General features: G+C 40.5%; 1 protein-coding gene across 3 annotated transcripts in view; it reads left to right on the top strand.

The window, feature by feature from the left end:
* The window catches only part of SEPTIN9 (septin 9), a 233,958-nt gene extending 210,699 nt beyond the window's left edge, over positions 1-23,259 (top strand). For all 3 annotated transcript variants that reach the window (XM_088133419.1, XM_007426667.4, XM_007426666.4), the window contains 8 exons: positions 306-434; positions 681-762; positions 2,452-2,589; positions 13,972-14,089; positions 15,414-15,509; positions 17,258-17,354; positions 19,452-19,503; positions 20,137-23,259. In XM_088133419.1, the coding sequence (XP_087989545.1) occupies positions 306-434; positions 681-762; positions 2,452-2,589; positions 13,972-14,089; positions 15,414-15,509; positions 17,258-17,354; positions 19,452-19,503; positions 20,137-20,275 (851 nt within the window). In that variant the 3' untranslated portion in view covers positions 20,276-23,259. The remainder of the gene's footprint in view (positions 1-305; positions 435-680; positions 763-2,451; positions 2,590-13,971; positions 14,090-15,413; positions 15,510-17,257; positions 17,355-19,451; positions 19,504-20,136) is intronic.
* The last annotated feature ends 1,044 nt before the right edge of the window (positions 23,260-24,303 follow it).

Raw genomic sequence — 24,303 nt, 5'->3', positions numbered from 1 at the left:
GTTTTCCCTAATGCTTCTTATTGTGGAAACAACCCTTCTGTCCATGAAACAGGACAAAAGAACTGTCATAAAATGTAATGCAGTCAGTAATCCAGATTATGAAGCCACCCCATAGCTAGTCTGAGCACATCCATCTGTCCTTGGATAACATGTGATGATACACACAAAGATTGCTACTGTAACAGTAGCAATCTTTGTGTGTATCATCACATGTTATCCAAGGATAGTTTGGACGTGCTCGGACTAGCTATGGGGTGGCCTCAGTAATGAAATGTGGCTTTCTGAAATTGTCTCCTATTTTTCAGGTCAGAGTGGCTTGGGAAAATCAACTCTAATCAATACCCTTTTCAAATCCAAGATCAGTCGCAAATCAGTGCAACCAAGTTCTGAAGAACGTATTCCCAAGACAATTGAAATCAAGTCCATCACACACGGTGAGTCTTGCTAAGAGATTGCTGGCCTCTTTTTTGTGGAAATCTGGCAGCCAGGGAAAGAGGGTTCAGGGAGCCGTCTTTAAGTGGACTATGATGGAAGATTCCTGAAATGTTTAAATGCTTAAACATCTTTATCACAAGCATCTTCAATAAACATGCACATGAAGAGAGATTTCCCACATGCTTTTACTGTGCTCATCCCAAAGTGATACGTTGCTGTTTAATTTCTTCGCGTTTCCATTTTAGATATTGAGGAAAAAGGTGTTCGTATGAAGCTGACTGTCATTGACACTCCAGGATTTGGGGACCACATTAACAATGAGAACTGGTAAGGGGCTATCAGTGGGGAAATACCCATAGGTGTCATGCTTGAAAAGGCTGGCACTTAGGACAAGAGGAACTTGGTACTTCAACTCTAGCTATTCCTACAACGTGGCCTACTTTTTTTTTTTTTTTGGACTGGTGTAAAACCAGTTCAGACCAAACTTCTGTCTCTGGACTATGAAGCAAAAAGAGAAGAACTTAATCTGGATAAGAATAAGGGAATTATTTTGAGTTGAAGTTAGTATTGTTGTTTACTTCCCAAGAATATGTCTCACCTGGGTGGAAGGGAGAATGGAGTAGAATTACTCTGCTTTAGATGATAAACGGCAAAAAGGTATGCCAAAATCTCTTGATACTTCCAAAAGCTAGCAAATTTTCTAAACCAAACTGTACTTTACAGACATGGGGATTTGCAGTTACTCATCCAACTTTTCTCATGAGGATTGTCTTACCAATTAAGTTACTCAGAAGAGAACTACGATGGAATTCCTTCTGTAATGTGTAGGAAAATGTGAAGCCATGGTGCACGGTTAGCAAAGGGTCACCTCCATGGTTGATGTGGATTATAAGAGTGGAGGAAAGGACCATTGAGAATACATCTTACTGTTTCCTTACCATTCTGCAAGGGATTATCTGGAATAAGGAATATCAAATGGCATCAATGTTCCAAAGTCAACAAAACAATGGTGGCATGTCTCCAAATACAGCAAATGCAAATTGGCTTCAGATTTCATTCCTCTCTTAACTTTAAGGGTCTGCCTGTCAAAGAACATAAATGGAGGTTCAAGGGAGAGCTACAAGTCTGCAAAATGAAGGCTGGGTATTTCTGGAATACAAAGATCCTAATGTTGAATACTGCATGCTCAGGAAGCCACCTTTATTTATTTGGATTTATATGGCTGCCTAGTCAGATAATGATTCTAGATGGCTCACAACAAGCCATAAAACGTAGCTAAAAACAGAAGAACCCTTCCCTCCAGGTGCCAGACCAAACAGCCTCCCATCTCAACCCCCAACCTAGCCCAATGCCAGAGCTTCATGGCCCTCCCGAAGGCTAAAAGGAAGGGTTCCCTTGGATCTCAGGTGGAAGGCTGGTCCAAAGGGCTGGGGTGGCCACCGAGAAGGTGCACGTCCAAGATGACAACATTTAAGGGAGGGGACCTGGAGTGTATCCACCCTGTCTAACTTTTCAGATACTCTTCATAGCAAGTTCTGGAGAAATTCTGTTTACCAGCACTGGGTGACTGCGCTATGTCTCTGCCAGCAAAAGATGAACTGCTGTTCCTCCTGAAAAAGTCCAACATGGAAATGTTAGCCGTCATAGCAACTCTGTCAAAATGAAGTGGCTTACCTTTGTAATGATTTCTTGTTATTCATAAGTGTATATTTAAAGCAGGTTGTGAGTTCTGTGACTCTCTGTCCATGCACTTTTCCCTGTAAAGCACTAGCAAACAATCATTTATAATTAGCCAAGAGTTTCCCCTTTTATTAAGTTAGGTATGCTTAAGAGAAAATCTAGGAAAAAAACTTTGTGGTCGCTAGGAGTCAAAAACAACTTGATGGCAATCAATCAGTGCTTAAAAGCTTGAGAAAGTGCATAGAGCACATGGGGTGATTTTTTTTTTTTAAAGGGAATCCCCGCATAGAGACATTTGCCTCTAAAGTGCTTTTATTTATTTATTTCCTTGCACAGTTGGCAGCCCATAATGAAGTTCATCAATGACCAGTATGAGAAGTATCTCCAGGAAGAGCTGAATATTAATCGGAAGAAGCAGATCCCGGATAGCAGAGTTCACTGCTGTATATATTTCATCCCTGCCACTGGCCACTCGTACGTATGCTCCTTCCAAACTATAGCCCCTGATTTTCTATAGCACACTTTTCTGTGGCACATATTGCAATCTTTCCCTGGAACCAGACATCCAAGAAAATAGTGCTCGCTCAGTCCCTGCCTTCAAATATGCCTTACGTCATTGCTAGTCCTGTTTTCCTTCCCCCTTGCAAGTTACACAAACACACCTTTTCAGCTGCGGCTGGGCATAGGTGCTGATTCACAGCTTGTCTGGCAAGGAGGCCGATTTCTCCCTGAGAACCAACATACTTCAACATATCAGTTCCTTTCCTATATAGACACTGAAACATTAGACTGCCTGGGAGAGGCTTTCTAATTGCGCCCCACAGTTTGCCTCTTGCGTGGTAAGCGGTGCCTAAAAGTCTGCCTGGTGTATTCCTCTTTTCCCAGCAACATGTGTTTCCAATATAACACCATGGTTTTGAAGCTATGAGACACATCATTTCTGACTTTCGTGTAGTGTGATATCCCTGCTGGAGGTTAGGCCTAGGTGTTCCTTGCTCCAGACAGTTCATTCTAGGGCTTTGCTTTCCTATCCCAGTGCCCCAAAAAAACAAAAAAATGTGGATTGAGGGAGGGGGGCCGGCAAGAGTCAGCAGGTTTACGGGAAGAGTCAAGTTGCAGTTTGCAGGCAGGTTATAAAGGATGCGGGAAGAGTCAGGAAAGAATATGGATACCCCCAGTCTCTCTCTTTCTGCTTCCTTTTAAAACTTTTCTATAATTGCTCCTGGTGGTTATTGGTACACTAGAAGTCTTTCTGGTTTATGATACTGTACTCAGTGGCAGCAGCGTATGAGTAGAATGGAGCTGCATGGCTTTTGAGAAAACTTTCAAGTGTAACTAAGCCCCGTATATACTCGCGTGTAAGCCCATCCGCGGATAAACCAACCCTGAATTAACCAAAATACCATGAAAAATGTGTCACCCTCAAAATGTTCATGTTTTAATTTTCACAATTGGCTTATCCATGGGTATGCTGGAGTGTATGGGTACTTCAAAAAAAAGTATTACTGTATATACTCGTGGATAAGCCCATCCGCAGATAAGCCTAACTCAATCTTTTGGGTGTATTTTGGCACTTCAAATGTTCAGCTTCTCTGTGAGTATATATGGTATGTGACACATGGACACACACAGCCATTTCTACTTTAAACTGATATGGCAGTGTCTGCCACTCAGTGTAATTCTCTGTTCTTGCACATCAGGGAGGAGGACCCAGCAGAAGGTTCAGCCTGCTCTGTGTCCTACTTTCCTTTAAAGCTCTATTTCTCTCCCTCCATCAAAGCTCCTTCATGTTATCTTTAAACACACAAGGAAGTACCCTGCTTGCATATGCTCTACTGCATCAGTGTACTGAAATCTACCAGCTGAAGTTTCAAGAGCCATATTTTAGGGGATGTCAGCCCTTTGAGGTTGGCTAGGTCAAGAAACACACTGCAGGATTCCAGGAATGCAACTTTATTGTTGCAGGGAGTATTAACAGAATCTTGAAAGCATGTCCATAACCTTCACTGCCCCCTTTTTAAAGACAACAAGGCCAAGGTGGGACTATTCTGAGCACTTTTTCACCTTTTCTAATTTCTCAGAGCTGAGTAACCATGTCTCTTCTCCCATTTCCTTCTCAAGGTCAGAATGAAATTCCTCTGTAAGGGATGAGAAATCTCCCCCATCCCCCGTTTCCCACCTTCACCTGTCTCCTTGAGTTTATTCTTTCACACTAAAATGAGTGGTAAGGGCCCACTTACAGTTATTTGCACTAGGTTCTAGAGAGGGCAGTACATTTCCCCTCTTAAATCTCTCCAAAGACCATTGATTCCTGCCTTGATTCTTATTAGTTTGGTGTGCTCAGCTCTGATGGTTCTCTGTTGAGAATGACGCTTTGCTTTAATCTGTGGAGTTGGATGGCAGAACCTTGAGATACAGTGGGGCAAAAAAGTATTTAGTCAGCCACCAATTGTGCAAGTTCTCCCACTTAAAAAGATGAGAGAGGCCTGTAATTTTCATCATAGGTGTACCTCAACTATGAGAGACAAAATGGGGGAAAAAATCCAGAAAATTACATTGTCTGATTTTTAAAGAATTTATTTGCAAATCATGGTGGAAAATAAGTATTTGGTCACCTACAAACAAGCAAGATGTCTGGCTCTCACAGATCTGTAACTACTTCTTTAAGAGGCTCCTCTGTCCTCCACTCATTACCTGTAGTAATGGCACCTGTTTGACCTTGTTATCAGTATAAAAGACACCTGTCCACAACCTCAAACAGTCACACTCCAAACTCCACTATGGCCAAGACCAAAGAGCTGTCGAAGGACACCAGAAACAAAATTGTAGACCTGCACCAGGCTGGGAAGACTGAATCTGCAATAGGCAAGCAGCTTGGTGTGAAGAAATCAACTGTGGGAGCAATAATTAGACAATGGAAGACATACAAGACCACTGATAATCTCCCTCGATCTGGGGCTCCATGCAAGATCTCACCCTGTGGGGTCAAAATGATCACAAGAACGGTGAGCAAAAATCCCAGAACCACACGGGGGGACCTAATGAATGACCTGCAGAGAGCTGGGACCAAAGTAATAAAGGCTACCATCAGTAACACACTACGCCGCCAGGGACTCAAATCCTGCAGTGCCAGACGTGTCCCCCTGCTTAAGCCAGTACATGTCTGGGCCCGTCTGAAGTTTGCTAGAGAGCATTTGGATGATTCAGAAGAGGACTGGGAGAATGTCATATGGTCAGATGAAATCAAAGTAGAATGTTTTGGTCTAAACTCAACTTGTTGTGTTTGGAGGAGAGAGAATGCTGAGTTGCATCCAAAGAACACCATACCTACTGTGAAGCATGGGGATGGAAAGATCATGCTTTGGGGCTGTTTTTCTGCAAAGGATCCGTGTAAAGGAAAGAATGAATGGGGCCATGTATCGTGAGATTTTGAGTGAACACCTCCTTCCATCAGCAAGGGCATTGAAGATAAACCGTGGCTGGGTCTTTCAGCATGACAATGATCCCAAACACACCGCCCGGGCAATGAAGGAGTGGCTTCGTAAGAAGCATTTCAAGGTCCTGGAGTGGCCTAGCCAGTCTCCAGATCTCAACCCCATGGAAAACCTTTGGAGGGAGTTGAAAGTCCGTGTTGCCCAGCGACAGCCACAAAACATCACTGCTCTAGAGGAGATCTGCATGGAGGAATGGGCCAAAATACCAGCAACAGTGTGTGAAAACCTTGTGAAGACTTACAGAAAACATTTGACCTCTGTCATTGCCAACAAAGGATATATAACAAAGTATTGAGATGAACTTTTGATATTCACCAAATACTTATTTTCCACCATGATTTGCAAATAAATTCTTTAAAAATCAGACAATGTGATTTTCTGGATTTTTTCCCCCATTTTGTCTCTCATAGTTGAGGTATACTTATGATGAAAATTACAGGCCTCTCTCATCTTTTTAAGTGGGAGAACTTGCACAATTGGTGGCTGACTAAATACTTTTTTGCCCCACTGTAACTGGACCTTTCAATTAATGCATCTTTATTTATTTAAGGCAAATAGGATGGTTACACATTATAGCAAAGAGTTTGTTATCATTAAACATTTCAGTTCTTTGAGTTACAGAAAGAAGCATGCTAATATGTGATTTCTTATTCCTAAAGGTTTAACACAACTCTTCTGTAGTCAGTAAGTTTCTGCCAGAGGATAGCAGATAGAAACAGTATTGCATGCTTGCCTGCTCATTATGCTGTTGCTTTTCTGGATAAGCAGTGTTACACAAAATGCATAAAATCACACTTTTCTTATCCCTTGCTCAATGAAACTTAGCATTTCACTTATTCTCATACATGCTTTGCTTCCTTTGTGTACTACTCTTACTGTATTCAGCAACCAAAGTTCAATTACATATTCATATAAAATATCCCATAATTCAAACCTATCATAGACTTTCTCTAAATCAATAAATGTGGAGTAAACATCATTGTACGCATTCATAGATTTGTGATGACCTGCTAAAGAGCAACAACTTGGCCTGCACATTCCCTGTCCAACATAAAGCCACAGAGTACTTTTGATCAGAATTCTGCCACACGCTTTCTTAGGCATGCTTAAGAAACTAATCCTCTTATAGCTTTTGCATTTACTGTTTTTACCTTTTTTTTTTTACTTTTTTTTTTTTACCTTTTCCTTTGTAGAAGGGAACAGTAACATTCTTCCAGTCATTAGGCATGGATGCATTTTTCACACATGCATTATACAAGTCACAGAGCCATTCCATCACACCCATTGATTAACATTTCTCCAGTTGCATCATCAACATCTGCAACTGTAACACTTTTCAGTACCCTCACAGTATCTATGGCTTCCCCTTCATCATTCTGTTCTTGGACATTAAGGTTAATGGCACTCACTTTAATTCTATTCTTTGAGATATCACCCACATACAGATCTCTAAAATACTCTTTCTAGCATTTTTTTTAAAATTTCGGTTTCATCCTGAATGATTTCATCGCTTTCATTCTTACTGTCATTCAGACTTCTGGAAGCTTTTTGCTTAGCCCTCTTCACCCACTTGCAGAACTTTTTTTTTTAATTTCCCTCAAAATTGCTCTGCATTTTCTCTGCCTTTTTTAAACTTAACTATTCCTTGGTAACTTTGATTATATTCTTTGCAGCTCTTTTTATATCTCCATCCACATTTATGCTATCACTCTCTTCTTGTTTCTTATTCTCTTACGTACATTTTTTCTGATGCATAATCCCTTTCAGTTTATTGTTCCACCAAGCATCCTTTCTCATACTTCCTATTAGTGTAACTCCACAAACTTTGTGCCAATCAGCTTATGCATCCTTTTTCCTTTTACCTACTTTGTATCCATTCTGGTGGAAGTGCAATCATTCTCCTTTTGTTTCTTCCACTTCTCCTCCTCCTTTTTAAAATTTATTTATTTATTCAATTTGTACAGCCACTCCTCTAGCACAATGCAATTTTTCCCCCTAAATTTCCCTGACACTAATAAAATGTGGTCCTTTTCACATTCAGGCCTTTTCATCTCCCTTGTATTCTCCATTAATTCTAATAAACCATGAAATCAATCATGTTTTTACATTTATATTCATTCCATTTACATATGTACTCATTAATAGACTTATGCATAAGCAATGTATTCAGAACAAACAGATCTATTTTTAAGCAGATACTCATTGATCAATTAACATTATCATTCATTCTTGAGTCTTTGAATGGCCCAATCAGTTTTTCTATATTTGTTCATTGCATTCCCATTCATCCATCCATATCACCTAGCAAAATAATGCTTTTCTCTGGATCATGTTTATTCAGAATGTTGTGCAATTTTCTCCCAGGCTCATCCCTGATTCTTTCATTATCACCATTCATTGGAGTGTAAGATGCTGATATCACCAACTTAGGAATTTGTCCTTTTATGCATATCCTTAGCATCAGTTCATATGTTTTATCCCTTTCATTAATAATTAAACCTGTATCACTTTCCTTTATGTATTCATCAGCACTACTCCACGAGATCAGACCACCTTCATTCAAATCTATTACATATTTCACCTTTCTCTTAATTTTACCAACCCACAGCTTTTCTTGAGCTCATTTCATTCACTAATTTATGCTTTTTGCCATTTACTCCTCTTATATTTCTAGTTGGAGTCTTCCATATGCTATGATAGTCACCAGATGGGCCCATAGATACTCATGCCTGGTACCCATTGTGGCTTTGGCCAATTGAGGCTTTCTCCTAATGTTTTTAGTAACAGAGGAAGTATAGATGGTTACTAGCCTTAATCTTCCTCACGCCATATGCAGCATTGCTTGCTAACTGTAAGGACAGCTGGCACATTTGGCCGAGTACGCCATAAGTACAACAAAAGCCCAGGTTTTATGCCAAGCTAACTTTATTTTATGCAAGCTAGGATCTCTAACCTAGAGAGTACTTTGTAAGCCAACATGTTATTGTTTGTATCCCATCAATCAGGAGGTAGAGTGTAAGATTTACAAACACAAACAAAACCCCAATGTGCCAATAAGCTCTAGACATATTTTAGATTTCTTTCAGTTCTAATTAAGTCACCCAAAGATATTGACACCCTCTATCTGCAGCACATGCATTTTGCACACTCTATTATGGTTAGCATATTATAAATTAATATGCCTTTGGGACATGGAAACCAGCTGGCAGTGCAATATTGGAATTTGGATTATGTTCAGTTCTGCTTAGTTTTCTCTCCCTTACACTCTTTCTCTTTCAATAGTCATACGTATTTATTATATAACAAGCTAGGTGGGAACAGAAAAGTTCCAAATGGCTCACAAGACTTTTGAATCTTTTGCTTCAGCCTCTACACCAGAGGTATTGTCCCATCTCATTAGAGCCCTCATTTGATGGACTGCTAGCTTTCTTTTATTTCGGAACTGGCTAGAGGAGTTAGTAAAAAGCTTATTCCCTTTTTCCTTTTTCTACAGAAGAATGTAGTAAAAATCACTTGACAGCTTCCACATGCTTCTCTCTGTGTCATAGTTGACCATCTGGTCTTGCTTTGCAGTAAGAGTAATATTCCCTGCTCTTCTGCAGTACTGTAGTATTCCTCATTTTAGCAGTCGGTTGCATACTGGCACAAGGAAGAAGGTACAAAAAATAATTTGCCATCCTGTACATTCACAAGGAGCACTGTTCTGACCTCTAGAAAATGTTCTCCCCTTTGTAATCTGTAAAGTGGCTGGGAATTGGGACATCTTAAACACTCAACAGTTCAGCTGAGCTGATGGCTGAGCCATCTTGTATAAAAATTTGTCACTTCCAGTTGATGTTGCCATCTTAGACCTAATTGCTAGAGGTGTAAATTAAAGCAGGTGAAATGAAAATTCCAGATGGAAATATGAGATCTTACTTTATTTATGTTTACAGATTACAGATGCTTTTATACCATTTCAATTATCTCATTCTAAGCAAATGATTATCTGATTATAAGCGACAATATCCGTTACACTAATTAACAGATTGTCAAATAATCACACTAATACATGCAATCAATCAATTTAAATCATATTACAGTCACAAAAACCATGAAACTTTATATCATCAAAACAACTAGATTCATTCCAAGATCAGATACGGTCAGCCCTCCCAGGTAAACCAGACAGGAAACATGACTAGATGAGCTAATTCCACTTTATGGTAAGGCTACATTAACAGAATCTTGCAAGTCTGAAAGTACAGATCTCCCACTTTACTGCCTGAGTAGTTAGGGTGTGTCCTTCCCAAGTTTCTTTCTCTGGCCATTACTCTGTTGTGGACTCCTTTCTCTTTTATCTGATCGTTCCTTAGGTGGCATCTCTTCCCTGTCTTCCAAGGTGACCGTCACATTCCATTACAGATACCAATTCCATTCTCCCCAAATGTACATTGAGAGGCATGTTTTTAAAAGCCTCCTGAATACATCCTGCAATCAGAGAATGGCCACCTTCAAGTCCCCTCTTTTTGCACCTTATGAGTGAAAACTCAGCAAGCGCTCTCTACAGACATGCCTTTGGTTATGCAGATTCTATCTGGAGCAAGTATTCTCAAAGATAATTGAGTCCCAAGCCATGAGGGACTTTAAAAGTGATCACCACCACCTTGAATTAATCCTGAAAACAAACCAGCAACCAATGTAACTCCTGGATTGCATGGTTACATGGCAAATGCTGGATGTCCTGACTGATATGCAGGGTGCTACATTTTGCACTAGTTACTGTTTCCAGATGGTCTTCAAGGTGACAAGGGCACAAGTGACTGTAATGAGGGACTTCTGTTCCATGAATGGCTGCGTACCAGCTTTTTTCTGGGAGAGCACAACCACATCAACAGTGGTTGGTATTGTCCCAGAGTCAGTCAGTTTCTGAACCCACACCCACTCCATCTTTTAAGGATTGTTTCAGCCTGTGTCTCTCTATTCAGACCATTAAAGCCTCTAGGTACTGGGACAAGATTTCCACTGCATCTCCCACATAGACTGGACTAGAGATATAGAGACTGGCTAGAGATGTATAACAGAGTATCATCTGCATATTGATGGGAGAGTTCCCCCAACAGTTTCCTGGAGATGGCTACATGAAGATGGGAAAATTGTAATTGTTTTAATTATTTTAATTATTGAAATTGTTTGCCATCCAGAGTCACTTGCATTGAGGGTTATAGAAATTGCATAGACAGACAGACAGACAGACAGACAGACAGACAGATAGATAGATAAAAAGGATCAAGCCCTGAGGCATCCCATATTGGAGTGCCCAGGGGCTTGACCTCTCCTCTCCCATATGTGCTGATTGGACCCACACACCTGGGCATTGAACCACCCAAAAAGATGCTTTCAGTTCTTAGCCCTCAAAGTTAGTCTGGAAAGATACCATAGTTAATGGCATTGAAGGTTGGATCATGCTGCTTCCATTTAAGACCCACCATGTGTAATCAAGAGCAACCAATGCAATTTCCATTCCGTACCCATGCCTGAATCAAGACTGGGAAGGTTCTGATCATCCATTTCTTCCAGAGTCCTTTGCAGTTGATGATCCATCACCATCTCAACAACCTTTCCCCAAAAGGGGAAGTTAAATATTGGGTGGGGGTTGTTCAATACAGCTGGGTCCAGGGTCAGTTACTTAAGGAATGGTTGCACTAAGGCCTTCTTCAAATACATTGACATCTCCACCCTCCCACAGTAAGGTTTCAAAACTGCCCAGACCCAGTTTCCTATTCTCTCCCTGGTAATGTAGGGATCAAGCCTACAAGTGACAGAGCTCATATCCCAGTGCTTCCTCAGGATCAAACTTTTCCCATCAAGCATTGCTAGATGTTACTCTTGGACCTCTGTCTTGTGGATTTCTAACTTGGAATGAATGCAAGCGATTTTGTCTGCAAAGTCTCTGCCAGCAACTCATCCCAACTCCTGTTCTAGGGTCAGGAACAAGCGAGTGATCTGAGTAGTTGAACTGGAATGCTAAATGTCCATGACATGTAATCTAAATTGAGTATGCTGAGGAAATCTTATTTCACTGGTCACTGCCATTAGTTAGCTTCCTGGCATCCCCACTCAGGCTTCTCTTTTGACTCAGCAAGGACTAGAAAGCTGCTTATCAGCAAGAGATGAAGCACACTCACTGTTTACTTTGTAGAATTTCATGCTTTGGGAGATTCTTGCTGCCGTTTCAAGCTTCTGCTGCTTCGTGACTTCTCTTGGATGTCTGTGCTTCACATTTGTATGTGGATGTTGATACTCTGACAAAAATGAGAAGCAACATGGTTTCTGTCCCCATAACTTTACTATGAAGTTCGGTGCAAATTTCTCTAGCTGGAAGACAACCTGGGTTGTGCCTCAGGATAGATAGTTTCTGACTAAAAAAAAAGCAACCATTTTGAGAATAACTCATAGACTCTGTGAATCCATCTGCCCCATTTTCTTTGTCCTTTTACTGTATGCAGAATGAATGAATGAATGCATTTCAAGTTTAGGATGAATGCAGTAAGTTAACATGGGGAGAAACATAGCCTACGGTTGCTAAGGCAGGACTCCAGCATGTTCTTAAAGAGCAAGTGATCAGCTTAACCAAGAGTATCTTGTGTCACAAGAGAGTACATATATACTTTCTAAATATCACAATGATTAATATTGAAATCAATCAAGATACCCACAGCTTTCTTTATAGACCACAGCAGTTGGTCTGGAAGCTGCCATGAGTAGTAGAATGCAAATGGGGGCTTCCTAACATTTTGGTTATTTATATTATTGGGAAGATTTATAACCCACCTTTCAGAACATGGTTCCCAAGGGGGAAACAATTGTTACAATATAAAATACCTAAAATCCACTTGGGAGAATAGCTGCTACTCAGTTCATTAAAGCCAAATGCAGTTAACTTGGAACTTCAAGACCCTCAAAGGTTTTAAAAGCACACTTTGCAAAAGGTGAGTGATCCCTGATCTGGTGCACTTCAATGAGAAGCTGGCTCCATCTTTCTCTGTTTGCTGTATGATGGACTGAAGTCAGAATATCCAGTGCTACTCCCTCCTAGCTGCTTCTATGGAGCATATTCTCACAATATTCCTGTTTTCCCAACTTTGATGCCTCCCCTGCTTGCCATTTTGTAAAATGTATCCCAGTAGTCTATGTACTAGCCTAGTAGAACACAGCAACCTTTTCTCTATTGCCCAAGATAACCTGGCCATGTGCAGAAGCCTTGAAGACCAAGGAAACAAACAAGCAAACCCCACCCCAAACAAAAAAGAAAAAAGCAGGAGTGGGGGAACAGCTGAACAAAATGTTCATGTTGTTGTTTTTCATGAGGAAAGAAAAAAAAAACCATAGGACTTAGATCTGCCATCCACTAGAAGGCAAACTCACTTCTTTTGGAAGGAAAAAAGCGCAACCCTTGTAGCCAGAAGTTAGTCTCTCATTCCACCAGACCTAGATCACTGTAAAGTAAGGATTGGTTTGGGTCTGTCAGTTTCCCATATTTTATTCAATCGCGTCTGTTCTAACCAATCCCATATGCATTTGCAAATGTTAAAAACATTTTTAGAAATTCCTCTTCTATGCAGTCGTGTGCATTTTTGTATCTGATTTTTGAGCTGGGAACCACACTATAAAAGTCAAGACACACAGAGACCAAAGAACAGTCTGCCTTCTATTTTTGCTGATATTTACACAATAGCAGTGATTTGCACACATTTTTTTGTATTTGTATTATACATGCACGCACACACATATACACAGAGTGCAGATGTGTCCTGGGTAACAAGGGGACATAGGAAGCTAAATTTGCATGATATTGTCTTGTAGTAGTAGGTTTCCTCCAAAGAGTTAAGGGCAGCACCCAAGGGCTAGCTGTTTGATCCCACTTCCTAAATTGCTGCAGTCAGTAGGTTGAGAGAGTTATCAATATGTTGTTCTGGCTTCTGATGTGGACAACTTTAAAATGGGATTAAAGACATTCATGAAACACATTGCTGCCAATGGCTCCTAGTCAGGATAATTTTCTTTCAGTATCCTAGGAGGCCTGCCCCTTGGTATCAGTTCTTGAGGAATGTGAAGCACTGATTGTGGTCTTTCCTGAGGCATCTCCATGACCTTGTGTGACCTTGGTCTGAATGCATGTTGAGTGGATCGATCAAAAACAGCAATCCCTATGTTCACATTCAAACCTGTTTGTTGACTTTTCAGACCCCTTTTTAAGTGTCCTGTGGAGAGAGAGCCATTTCCTCACGGTGTTTCTGTGTTCCTGAAGAGCAGAGGAAAGACAGAATGATTCCACTTTCCTGGTCTCATTTAAGAAATCTCTTCTGTGTCTTGTTTTTAGCCTCCGGCCACTTGACATTGAATTCATGAGACGCTTGAGCAAAGTAGTTAACATTGTGCCTGTCATCGCCAAAGCAGACACATTAACTCTGGAGGAGAGGGACTCCTTCAAGCAAAGGGTAAGGGGGATGGGATGGGATGGGACGGGACGGGACGGGACGGGACAAGGTCCTTCCTAACTTTTCTGGGTCTCTTCCCTTCTCCCGCACCATTCCCTGAGACCCAGGACCCAGCACACTGCTTGGGCCACAGTTCAGAGCAATCTTGCCTGATAAGAGGAAGGGCCTTCATCAGTTTCCAAGCACTATATGTGTTTCTCTTGGCTTGCTCTCTTTTCAGGGTGGGAAAATAAACTCAATGGCCCCCTCCATTTTGCAGGTTTTCCTCCAGGTGGATTTTAAAAACAGACCTCTTTATTAACATTGCTCTGATAAAAGAAACTTGCTATGTGTGACTTAAAGGTAGTCAGTAGCTTTTCTCATTGCTTAACTGTACCACCCACATGTCCAGCCCTGTTTGGAGAGAGATGTCTCTGCTCTCATCCTGCTGAAGTTAACCACCCTGACTGTCTTCATTTGCTTTGTTTTGACCCTACCATTAATGGCCCTACCAATTAGTGCTGTTAAAGGTCTTCTGTTTTATTTAATTGTTGCATTTTTCCTATGAACGTGGAAAAAAGATGGTTGCAGGTTTCTGCTACAGATGCCAAAAATAACTTGGCTAGTCTTCAGTATTTTGCCCCTTGACTTCACAGCCTAAAGCAAGACACAGTGGTACCTCGGGATACGAACTTAATCCGTTCCGTGACTCTGGACGTATCCCGAGTTGGTCGTAACCCGAAATGTTCGTTAGTAGAGGCGTTCGTATCCCGAGGTACCACTGTACTTTTATTTTGGATCAGCCTGCAGATGAATTACAGTTTGTTTCCTTGCAGGACAAAATTGAGCCTTTGGACCAGCTTCCAAACACTGCTGTTTTTGAGCAGGTGGCTTAAGAGCCATAGTGTACTATCAGTGCACAAGGACTGCACAAAGCTGCTTTAAACATCTAAACCCAAGAGACTGCAGGAAATTTCTCACATACAGGAAACTTCTCACGTACTGAAATCCCTATGACTATTGAGTGTTTACTTCCAGCATTTATCTAGTTAACTGTATTCACAAATGATAATGGTTGATTGTTTGGTGGCTTTACTGCATTTTGTATATCTTTTTGGATGGCATTGTGCTTCCCAGTCTATTCAAACATTGTAGATTCACACCTCCTTAGCTTCAACAAAGTTGCCTTAATTCATACCTTGCAGGCTAGCTGTGGGTGATAAGAATGCGACCAGATACAGAGGCCACTACAATTCTTTCTTGTATAGCTTGGTCAATAAGGACCTTTTATTGGCATGTCTGTCTAATTACAGCATTGTTATGTTCACTGTCCTTTTGTTCTTAGATTACAGCAGATCTCCTTGCTAATGGCATAGATGTATACCCCCAGAAACAGTTTGATGAGGATTCTGAAGACCGATTAATAAATGAAAAATTTAGGGTAAGTGCAAAGATCCCTTTTAATACACATTTTGTTTGTGTTTAGAGGTTCACACCAGACTTTCAGTTTGGGCTTCAAGAATTCTTCTCAATTATATTTAAATATATTTATCTATTAGATTTATGAGTCATTAAAAAAATCTGCAAGGTAGCCTATTTCCTTGAGTCTGATGTAAAACTGATGATGATTTAAGGGCTCTTTCAGTTAGGGATGCATTTGCAACAGTAAATCAAATGAAGTTCCCCACTGTGCTTCAGCAGCTTCCTGCTGTAGTTTCAAAGTTTTTTGGCAAATGGGGAGCTCCCCAAAACATCTAGTTTATTTATTTATTTATTTATTTATTTGAGGGGGAAGGAGTTTGCCTTTGGAGACACAATTGAGGAGGTAGGATGAAAGTCTCCTTACTAGCCAGCAAAGGAGCAACGAATGGACAAGAAGAGCAAGTTCTGGTTGGCCGTTGGCTCTGTGAACTCTGTAGACTTCTAAAGAAGTCAACATGCCCATTCCCAGAGTAAGTTGGTGGTCTGAAACTACCTGAGGATTCTACTCCCACTTGACATGGTGGCATGTTGGCCACAATTTTACTAAGCAACTTGCAAAATATAAAACAAAACTCTTTCACATCTGACACAAAGGGTAAAAAGAAAATGCCAGTATCAGGAGAAGTCTTCTAAACGTTTTCCATAACAATCCTCATCCTCCATCCCCATGCCAAAAAACAAACCAGCCAATAGAATTACCTAATTAATATTAACTAGAAAAATAAACTTGTATAAGCCTAGCATTAAAACACACTGAAGTGAGCATCAGGGAAGATCTTAGAAGACATATTCACAGTTTGTTGAGGGATTGTCAGCCCTTCAAGGCAGACCAGACTAGCAAATCAGTGCCATGTAGGTCAGTACTACTTGTATTGTAAAGCTAAAATAACAGAATCTTGTAAGTCTGAATGTGCTTCTCCCCTCCCTCCCTCCCTCCCTTTATGTGAACTAGGGATGGGCTTGTCTAAGACATTTACTCACATTACATTCTTGGCCTGGGCTCAGACCCCTTTTATCTGACCATTGCCTTGGTAGTGGCTCTTCCTCCTGTCCTTCATGCCCATTTCCTCTTCCCTCTACATTGGGGGACTGTCTTAAGCCCCTTCAGGCTTATTTTATTGATTTATTTGTTTACCCGGCTTTGGGGCTGTCCCAAACAGCTGACTCTGAGTGGTGTACAACTTCCCGATATGCAATTGGGATTAAACTATACAAATAGAAGTCAAATTAAAAGCAACACATCCCCTTAAATTAAGCCTGGAAGTAGATGGTGAGCTACTGCAGATGAAAAGAGGCTATCATTAATTTGTCCACAATCCCTGGTTCTGATATTAACAGTCTTGCTACCATATTCTGCTCAGGTTGTTAAGTCTTGGAAAATAGTAGATATGGAAGATAGATGGTTTTTCTCTGAAAGTCTAAAATTTACCGTTCCTCGTGAGTACTTCACAAACAAAAAGCTAGTCTCAAAAAGACCCTTATATTTAATTTGGCTATCCCTTCTTCACCTCTGGGCTTTTGTTAATCCCCAGATGTGGAGAAACTCTTGCAGATTTGGCTGGACCAAATCTTAGAAGTCTGAAAAATAAAGCGGGGTGGGTGGGGGTGGAGGACATAAAGCCGTGTCTTTCAATTGTCTAATATGGCTGCAATGAAAAGGAGCTGGTTTGTTTCACCCTCCATTCTGACCCAGAAATTTCACCGTAGGAAATGATTCCATTTGCTGTGGTGGGCAGTGACCAAGAATACCAGATTAATGGAAGGCGAATTCTGGGAAGGAAAACAAAATGGGGCACAATTGAAGGTAAGAATTTCTGTTTGTTGTTTTCTTGCCGTTATTGTGGCTTTTGGTTTGCTGAAGTCGCATCTTGAATGTGCAAAGATGGCAATGTACGTATCCCTTTTTGCAAAACAGTGTGCTTTGCTGCCCTCCGCTGGACAGAATAAGAATCCCGTTTTGTGGTTAGGTTGCTCAGTCATTGCTTGAATTCCTGTTGGTCTCTAGCATTCAAATTGTCAAGGATAGTAAGAGAAGACAGTTTTGATTTGTTGCTTCATCAGAAAGCTCCCCTGCCTCAAGTTTAACTCTACGTCTCCATCCAAATGCTCAGTTTTTAGAGACTGTAGAAAGACAAGATGCAAAAAAGGGAATTCCAGAATCCCAGGCTGGCCCAAAACTGTTAAAGGAACATGGCTGAAGATGAAATGAGGCAACATCCTGAGACGTTCTGAAAGCACAGATGTCTTCCTGTGATTTATCACTGATTAAGAAAGCAATAGGCAGTAGCTGTCTTCGGAGACTAGAGGAAAGGTAGTTGTGGGTTGTAACTTCATCAGCGTATGTTAACTGCAAGTGGCAATCATTCTGCGTCTTTGTAAAAATTTATATCCATTCTGTTGTTGTTCACATACTACCTGGTATAAATCTCAGAGATTTAAAACCAAGTTATAACATAACATTTTGCATTCAGTGGACAACACAATTATGCTGTGAATGACTCCATAAATACTGCTTTAAAGAGCAAGCAGAATAGCAAGCATAATTATGAAAAAAACAGACATGCCTGCAGGTGTTTCCCAGGGCATCTGTATGGCACCCCCGTTCTTCCAATCCTTTCTCCCTTCTTTCTTTCCTCTCCCTCATTACGTTTTCTGTGAAGACTTGCCATGCCTTACTGTCCCTGAGCTGAAGCATATGCAACTGACTTAACAACCCCAGATTGTTTCTTTCATCATCACCCCTTCCCCTTCCTCTCCCTCTCCTCTGTTTCCCTTCTCCTGAACTTTAAATTGCAAACTCTTTAAGGCAGAGACCTCTCCCTCTGTATTGTGAAGTGCCATGCGGACTATTAGCCATGTATAAGTAGGATTTAATTCATGCCCTGTAGAGATTTTAATATATTAAAACTGTGGAACCAAATGGGTTGAAGGAAATCTTTCGAAGGCACATCCTTTACCTCTTGCTCTCTCATTATGGACTGTAAACATTATTACAGTTATCCCATTCCCTGTAGCAGCTAATGCAAAGAAGGCTGGGATCCCACCTCACTGAGACTATAGCAAATGAGAGAAAGACAGCTTTAGTCTTTATTTTTTGAACTATGTGTTTTATTACTTCCTTGAACTGGATTGCGATTCTGTTATAACCCTATCTCACATGTTACAGGAGCAGATATATCTATGTGTTAATTCTCCTTGAATCTTTGAGATCATAATAGTTTTGCATCTTCCTTGAAACTGTTTTAAGAGGATAGGATTGCAGGGGCATGTTTATTGAAATATCTAAGCCTGCTTAGCTTAGCAGGAATGACAGAAGCTTTTCCAACAGTTGCTGTTGATGCCCATTTCATCGGCATTTGTACGTCGGTATATGTTGCTTCTGCTACAAAGTTCGGATTTTTGTTTTTAAAACCCTGTGAAGGAGTCCCAAGTGTTAAAAGTTGAAATGCAAAAAGGATTTCCTACGTCAGAGGGCTGGAATGGACCAGCAACCTGGCATGAAATGACATTCCCTTCTTTAATGAAGTACTTTTTCTTGAAAGAAAAGAAAGGAAGGAAAAAGGAAAGTCATTTTAAGCCTTCTGCTTCCCCCCTGTGGCCAGTTCTTGTATCTCATGAAAATAGTGAGGGTGTTGGAAGGCAGAAGTTTGTGATCAAGTGTTTTTGGAAGCATCACACACAGAGGAATAGAGAGTGTAAAGTCAGAACATAAGACAATTGAACTAAACCACTATGAGAGGATTTCCTCCTGCTATTCTAGCCCATTAGAACTAGGGCACTGCACTGTGTTTAGTGCTGCAGATTCTTCATAAACTGAATGGCTTTTGGAACTCTGTCTTACTGTGGAATTTAGCAGGTATGAGTTTATGCTAATCGTTTGTTCTGTCTTCTGCATTGACAGTTGAGAATACAACGCACTGCGAGTTTGCTTACTTGAGAGATCTTCTGATCAGGTTGGTGTCAATTTTCTAAGAGGCGCTTTGGCATGTTTCCGGGCAATTTACTTTTCAGCCTGGGATTGTGCGGTAGAATTGTACCATTCTATGAGTACATCAGACACTCCAGCCTGGTTGTGCTCCTACCATAGTTGGTGATGATGCATGTAACTCAAAATTCTGTAATGTGATTTGGTTTTGCAAGAGTGTTTTGTATACATTCCCATCCATGGTTTATGGCCTACTAACCAGTGGTTTATTCAACAAACCTTGGTTAAACCATGACTTAATATAGTGTGTGAACAAGTCAAAGTTTGCAAAAGTGTGGTTGGCACTGTAGCTCTTTTCCAGGTCACTCCTACAGAGTCAGACCATTTGTCACTTTATTGCCATTTGTCAATTTATCTCAGTCTTGCCAATTCTAAGAAACAGCGATGTCTAGCACATGTAACTTTCACATCTCCTGAAAATGGCAAGACTAAAGCATGGGGTTAGGGTGTATAAAACATGCTTTACTACTGTATTATAGTCGTTCTTTTACATTCCAGTATAAAATTGCTGTTGATTTATGTCCATCTTTAGACATGAGATCTCTCTCTCTCCTCTCTTTTTTCCCTTTATGTTAAAAATATTCTCTTTTCTTTTTCCTAGGACTCACATGCAAAACATCAAAGACATTACTAGCAGCATCCATTTTGAAGCCTACAGAGTTAAGCGTTTAAATGAAGGCCAGAACTCACTCTCCAATGGTGTGGTTGACAAGGAAGAGTTGGTGGCCAATGAAATGTAATGCTCCGTGCCCAAGCTAGGACCCGGCTTCCCCTCTCCCTTCCCTCTCCCACCCTACTTTCTTTAAAACATGATCCTATACATCCTCTGCTGGTGCCATTGTTCTTTTCTCCTCCTTGCCAGTGGTATCCAGACTGCTGATGTTAATTGACCAAATAACAGTGCTTTCCATAACAAACATCACATCTTGCTCTTTTCCAGTCTCTGTGATGTGAAACATCTCTCCTGTCCTTCCTTTTAGGATATAGTAACGGTTTGTTATAAAGACAGCAGGTTCAGGATGAACTCAACAGGTGGGGCTTTTCTTGAGTTTTGAACTTATGGTGACCACTTTAGCATAGATCCTTGACCAGGACTGGTCCATGTTCCTTTCTTGGAGCTAAGGGAGAGACTCCCTCCAATTGTAACAGCTCGAGTCTCTTGAAACTGAGATGAGCAGAGATTGATCTTTTCTCTTTCTGTTAATCAGGAATCAATTGGTCTTTTTCATAGATCCCTGTGCTACTGTTTAAGTCAAGTAGGGTTGGCCCAAATATTTGAAGTGATTTCTTGCATTGTGCCAATCTGGTAAATATGAAGCATGGCTATGTTAATGAGAGAAGAGGGTGCTGTGCATTTCTTACAGTCTCCATGCAGCCGTATTCCCAATTGAGCAATGACATATCAGGACAATGTTGAAAGGGCAAAGTCAGATCTGGATGAGTCAGCTTTCTTTAGCAGATAGATTGAATGAATGCACCACAGGATCATCTTCACCGTATGGGTAGAAGAGAATTAAAGAAAAACCTATTTCTGCTTTCTCTGCTTCAGTGACTCAGATCCATACAAATCTTTGCAAGCCACTTGGTTTATCTAGTGCCAACGTTTATTGTTTTATAAATCTTGGAAAGGGCAGGGAGTTGTTTTTATTTTATTTCCAGTCTGGTTGTTTTTCGCTTTATGTATCTAACTTCATCCATTTCAGATGAAGATTGTTATGACTAGATACATTTTTTAAAGAAATGGTAGAGCAATAGAAAGATGTATGATGGGTGCATGGCACAATTCTACACAGCACTATACGTTTCTTACTCCAGCATGCCTGATTGCTTCCCCCTTTCCCTTAAAATGACAACAGTAATAGCCAATAGATTCAATAAAAAGCCGTGATCTACTGTGGGATAGTATGGCGACTCTATTTTAAGAGTAATCCACTCTTGGGGAACATGGATCATTCTGACTCTTTAAAAAGGCTCATGTTTCATCCTCCTCACCCCCATCTCTGCCTTCATCAGGGCTGAAACCCCAAAACCTGTTGACTTTCCAGAAGTGAAGAGGTTCATCATACATTTGATTCGGGCTTCTGTTCAAGGACTTTAAGTGTAGGCTTTCCTATGGTGGAAGTTCATATATGCTTTGTGCACAGCCAGTGGAGAAGACCCCAGCCATTAATGTTGTTGTGCTCAGCTCTTTTTTCCTTCAAAATACCGAAGACATTCTTGAGGTCTGGATAGGCTAAATTATCTCAGCGTTCAGTTTTTGAGTGTAACCTTTCTACTTACAGCTAAATCCTCTCAAGTATGCATTCATAGGCGCATCATCTAAGATGTTCATCTCAGTCTGAAAAGCCATACTCTGCATTTTTCTGGCTTGGCACCCTCCAGATATGTTGGGTTTCAGGCCCCAAAGCTTAACCATTAAGCTGAATATCCAACATATCTGGAGGAAAAGCTGTACAAAAGTGTGTGAGTCCAAGATCTCTCAGATACTGTATGCTGAATGTTACTGAGAAAGTTCTTTTAATATAGAATTCATTCACATTCTCCAGCCAGTACTTATGCAGTGATGGATGACTATATTCCCAATGGGGACAAGGTTTTTGTACTTTTCCTCTGAGGAAACTGGAAGAGGCAACCTCTCCATAACAATGAAGGCGGGGTGAGAACCGAAGGCTAATTTGATCCAGACTTTACTCAGTATTTATGATTAATCAAGAAGTCTGTAGGTTATAGCATTATTTTGTTTGAACAGAGACTCAAAAAGAGCCAGCCCTGAAGGACCACATGCTGTGAGACTCCTCATTGTTCCTTTTTGAAACTAGAAAGCAATACTGCCCTCTTGTGGAACACTCAGAAAAGAACAGCATATTCATTCTTGGCTTCCTCCAATGTTAAATACTCTGATTTCCTCATTTGGGCACCACTGTGGCTATTCTCAACAGGCAGAAATGCCTCAGGACAAGACATCAAACACCAACTGTAGGATGCCAGCAGATGAACAGGTCTTCATTCAGGTCTTCTAAGCATATGTCTTCTGCCAAGACCTCTTGTGATCCATTGCTGTGTCCATCCTGCCCAGGGCAAATGTTTTTTCCCCCATGAATCCAAACTGTCAGGAGACGTTGTTCTTGTTCTTTTGCCATTCCTGCCCGCGGTGAATATGTCTTCAAGTACTCTTTGCTCTGAGGCTGTAATACATTCGGTGTTGCAAGTAAATCTAAACTGCCCTTTTTAAATTTTAAGTTGTCCCTCCCAAGCCAAAAGAAAAGAAAAATGGAAAAACCTTACTGAGCTGTGTTAAACTGAGGAAAAATATTTTTTTTTACTTGCTGACTTGCTATATTTTAGCAAAATAAAAATTGTGCATTATCTAAAATATATATAAATATATATATTTCAAGTGTTTATGAAATGGATAACTAAGAAATGGAGAAAGTCTCCCCACCCCCACCCCCATGCATTTTAGTAAAACGAAAACTAAAAGTAGTTGTATCATCATATCATGTTTGCCAGTATTTCAGCCAGCAAAAGCAGGACTAAAACAGCTTTCTCCTTTTATATTGTATGTTTGTCGCAGAGATTACTGAGTAAAACCAATAAAGTTGAACCAAATTATTAAAAATGGCCTTTTGAGAACAGTATGCATTATGATAAAGTTAGTCCTGTTTTGTATAAATAATAGTGTTTAATATGTATTTCCAAAAATAAATGTCTCAAATGGAAATAATCAGATGAGGCTTTTTGGGGGGGGGGGAGGGGGGGAGGTTGGGCTCACATGTAAATCTTTTTTTCTCCCAACACTTCTACATACTGATTAGTTCAGGTATACGGCCATGGTATTGTGTTAGAGAGAAGTCGGCCTTTAAAGGAGGACAGTTAAGAAACTGGACCTTAACTGAAGAGAAAGCTGGAAGTGCTTTATATTTTATACAGGGGTACAGAGCAGATGATCTTTTACATATACTTATTTGTATTAAATGAAGAATCTTGACTCTTGGGAAGATCAGAAGAAGGTTTTATAAATCCTCATCCCTTCAGAGAAATTAACCCATCCAACTGTTGTTTATTCAGTAACTTTATGTGATATTCAATTCCAGGTTAAAGAGGTCTAGTTTCAAGATCACAGTGCTCTGAATGATAAGCTGCCAAGTCTGAATTTGAATTGCACATCCCATGATTCCATAGTTGGCTAATAGACCACGGATAATCCAAGGTTATAAATCTGATAGGTCAATAGACCCAACTCAGTTAAATTCAGAAGACAGCCAAATGATAAAGCTGCCAAACGGAGCCTTAGTTATCACAATAAGGTCCCACTATATTTCTGTGTAAGCTTGTCCTCCACAGGAAAAGTTTAGAAGGGATGTCCAGAATGTTGTTATATGCAGTACTGCAGAACTTTCCTTGCTGACTTGAGCTGAACCATTCGAATATGATTCCAGGAATAATTATCAATGACTCTGTTTATCCCTTCATGATTAGTACAAGCACCAAAGGATCCTATGGTGTGTTTAAAATCTTGAGTTTTCTTGTGGCATGCTTCTTCCTGAGTTAGCACCCACTATGTCAGCAAAGTAGACTGGTCTATGAAAGTTCATGCCATAGTCAGTCTTTTATGAAACCACTTGATTGCTTTTCCTGCAACAGAGTAATTAACCCTCTGTAATGCCGCTTTTCAGTCAATGGCATCAAATCCTGCCAAAATACCTTAGTAAGATCAGTATAGGATTTAAGTCTTAATAACTAATCCATCCTGACAGCTAGGTTTGTA

The sequence above is a fragment of the Python bivittatus genome, unplaced genomic scaffold (assembly GCF_059951505.1).
Source record: "Python bivittatus isolate LINGU-HERP-01145 unplaced genomic scaffold, Pbiv_v1 ctg000080_np1212, whole genome shotgun sequence".
NCBI lineage: Eukaryota > Metazoa > Chordata > Lepidosauria > Squamata > Pythonidae > Python > Python bivittatus.
Note: the sequence above shows the minus strand (reverse complement) of the source record. Positions and strands in the feature narration are given on the sequence as shown.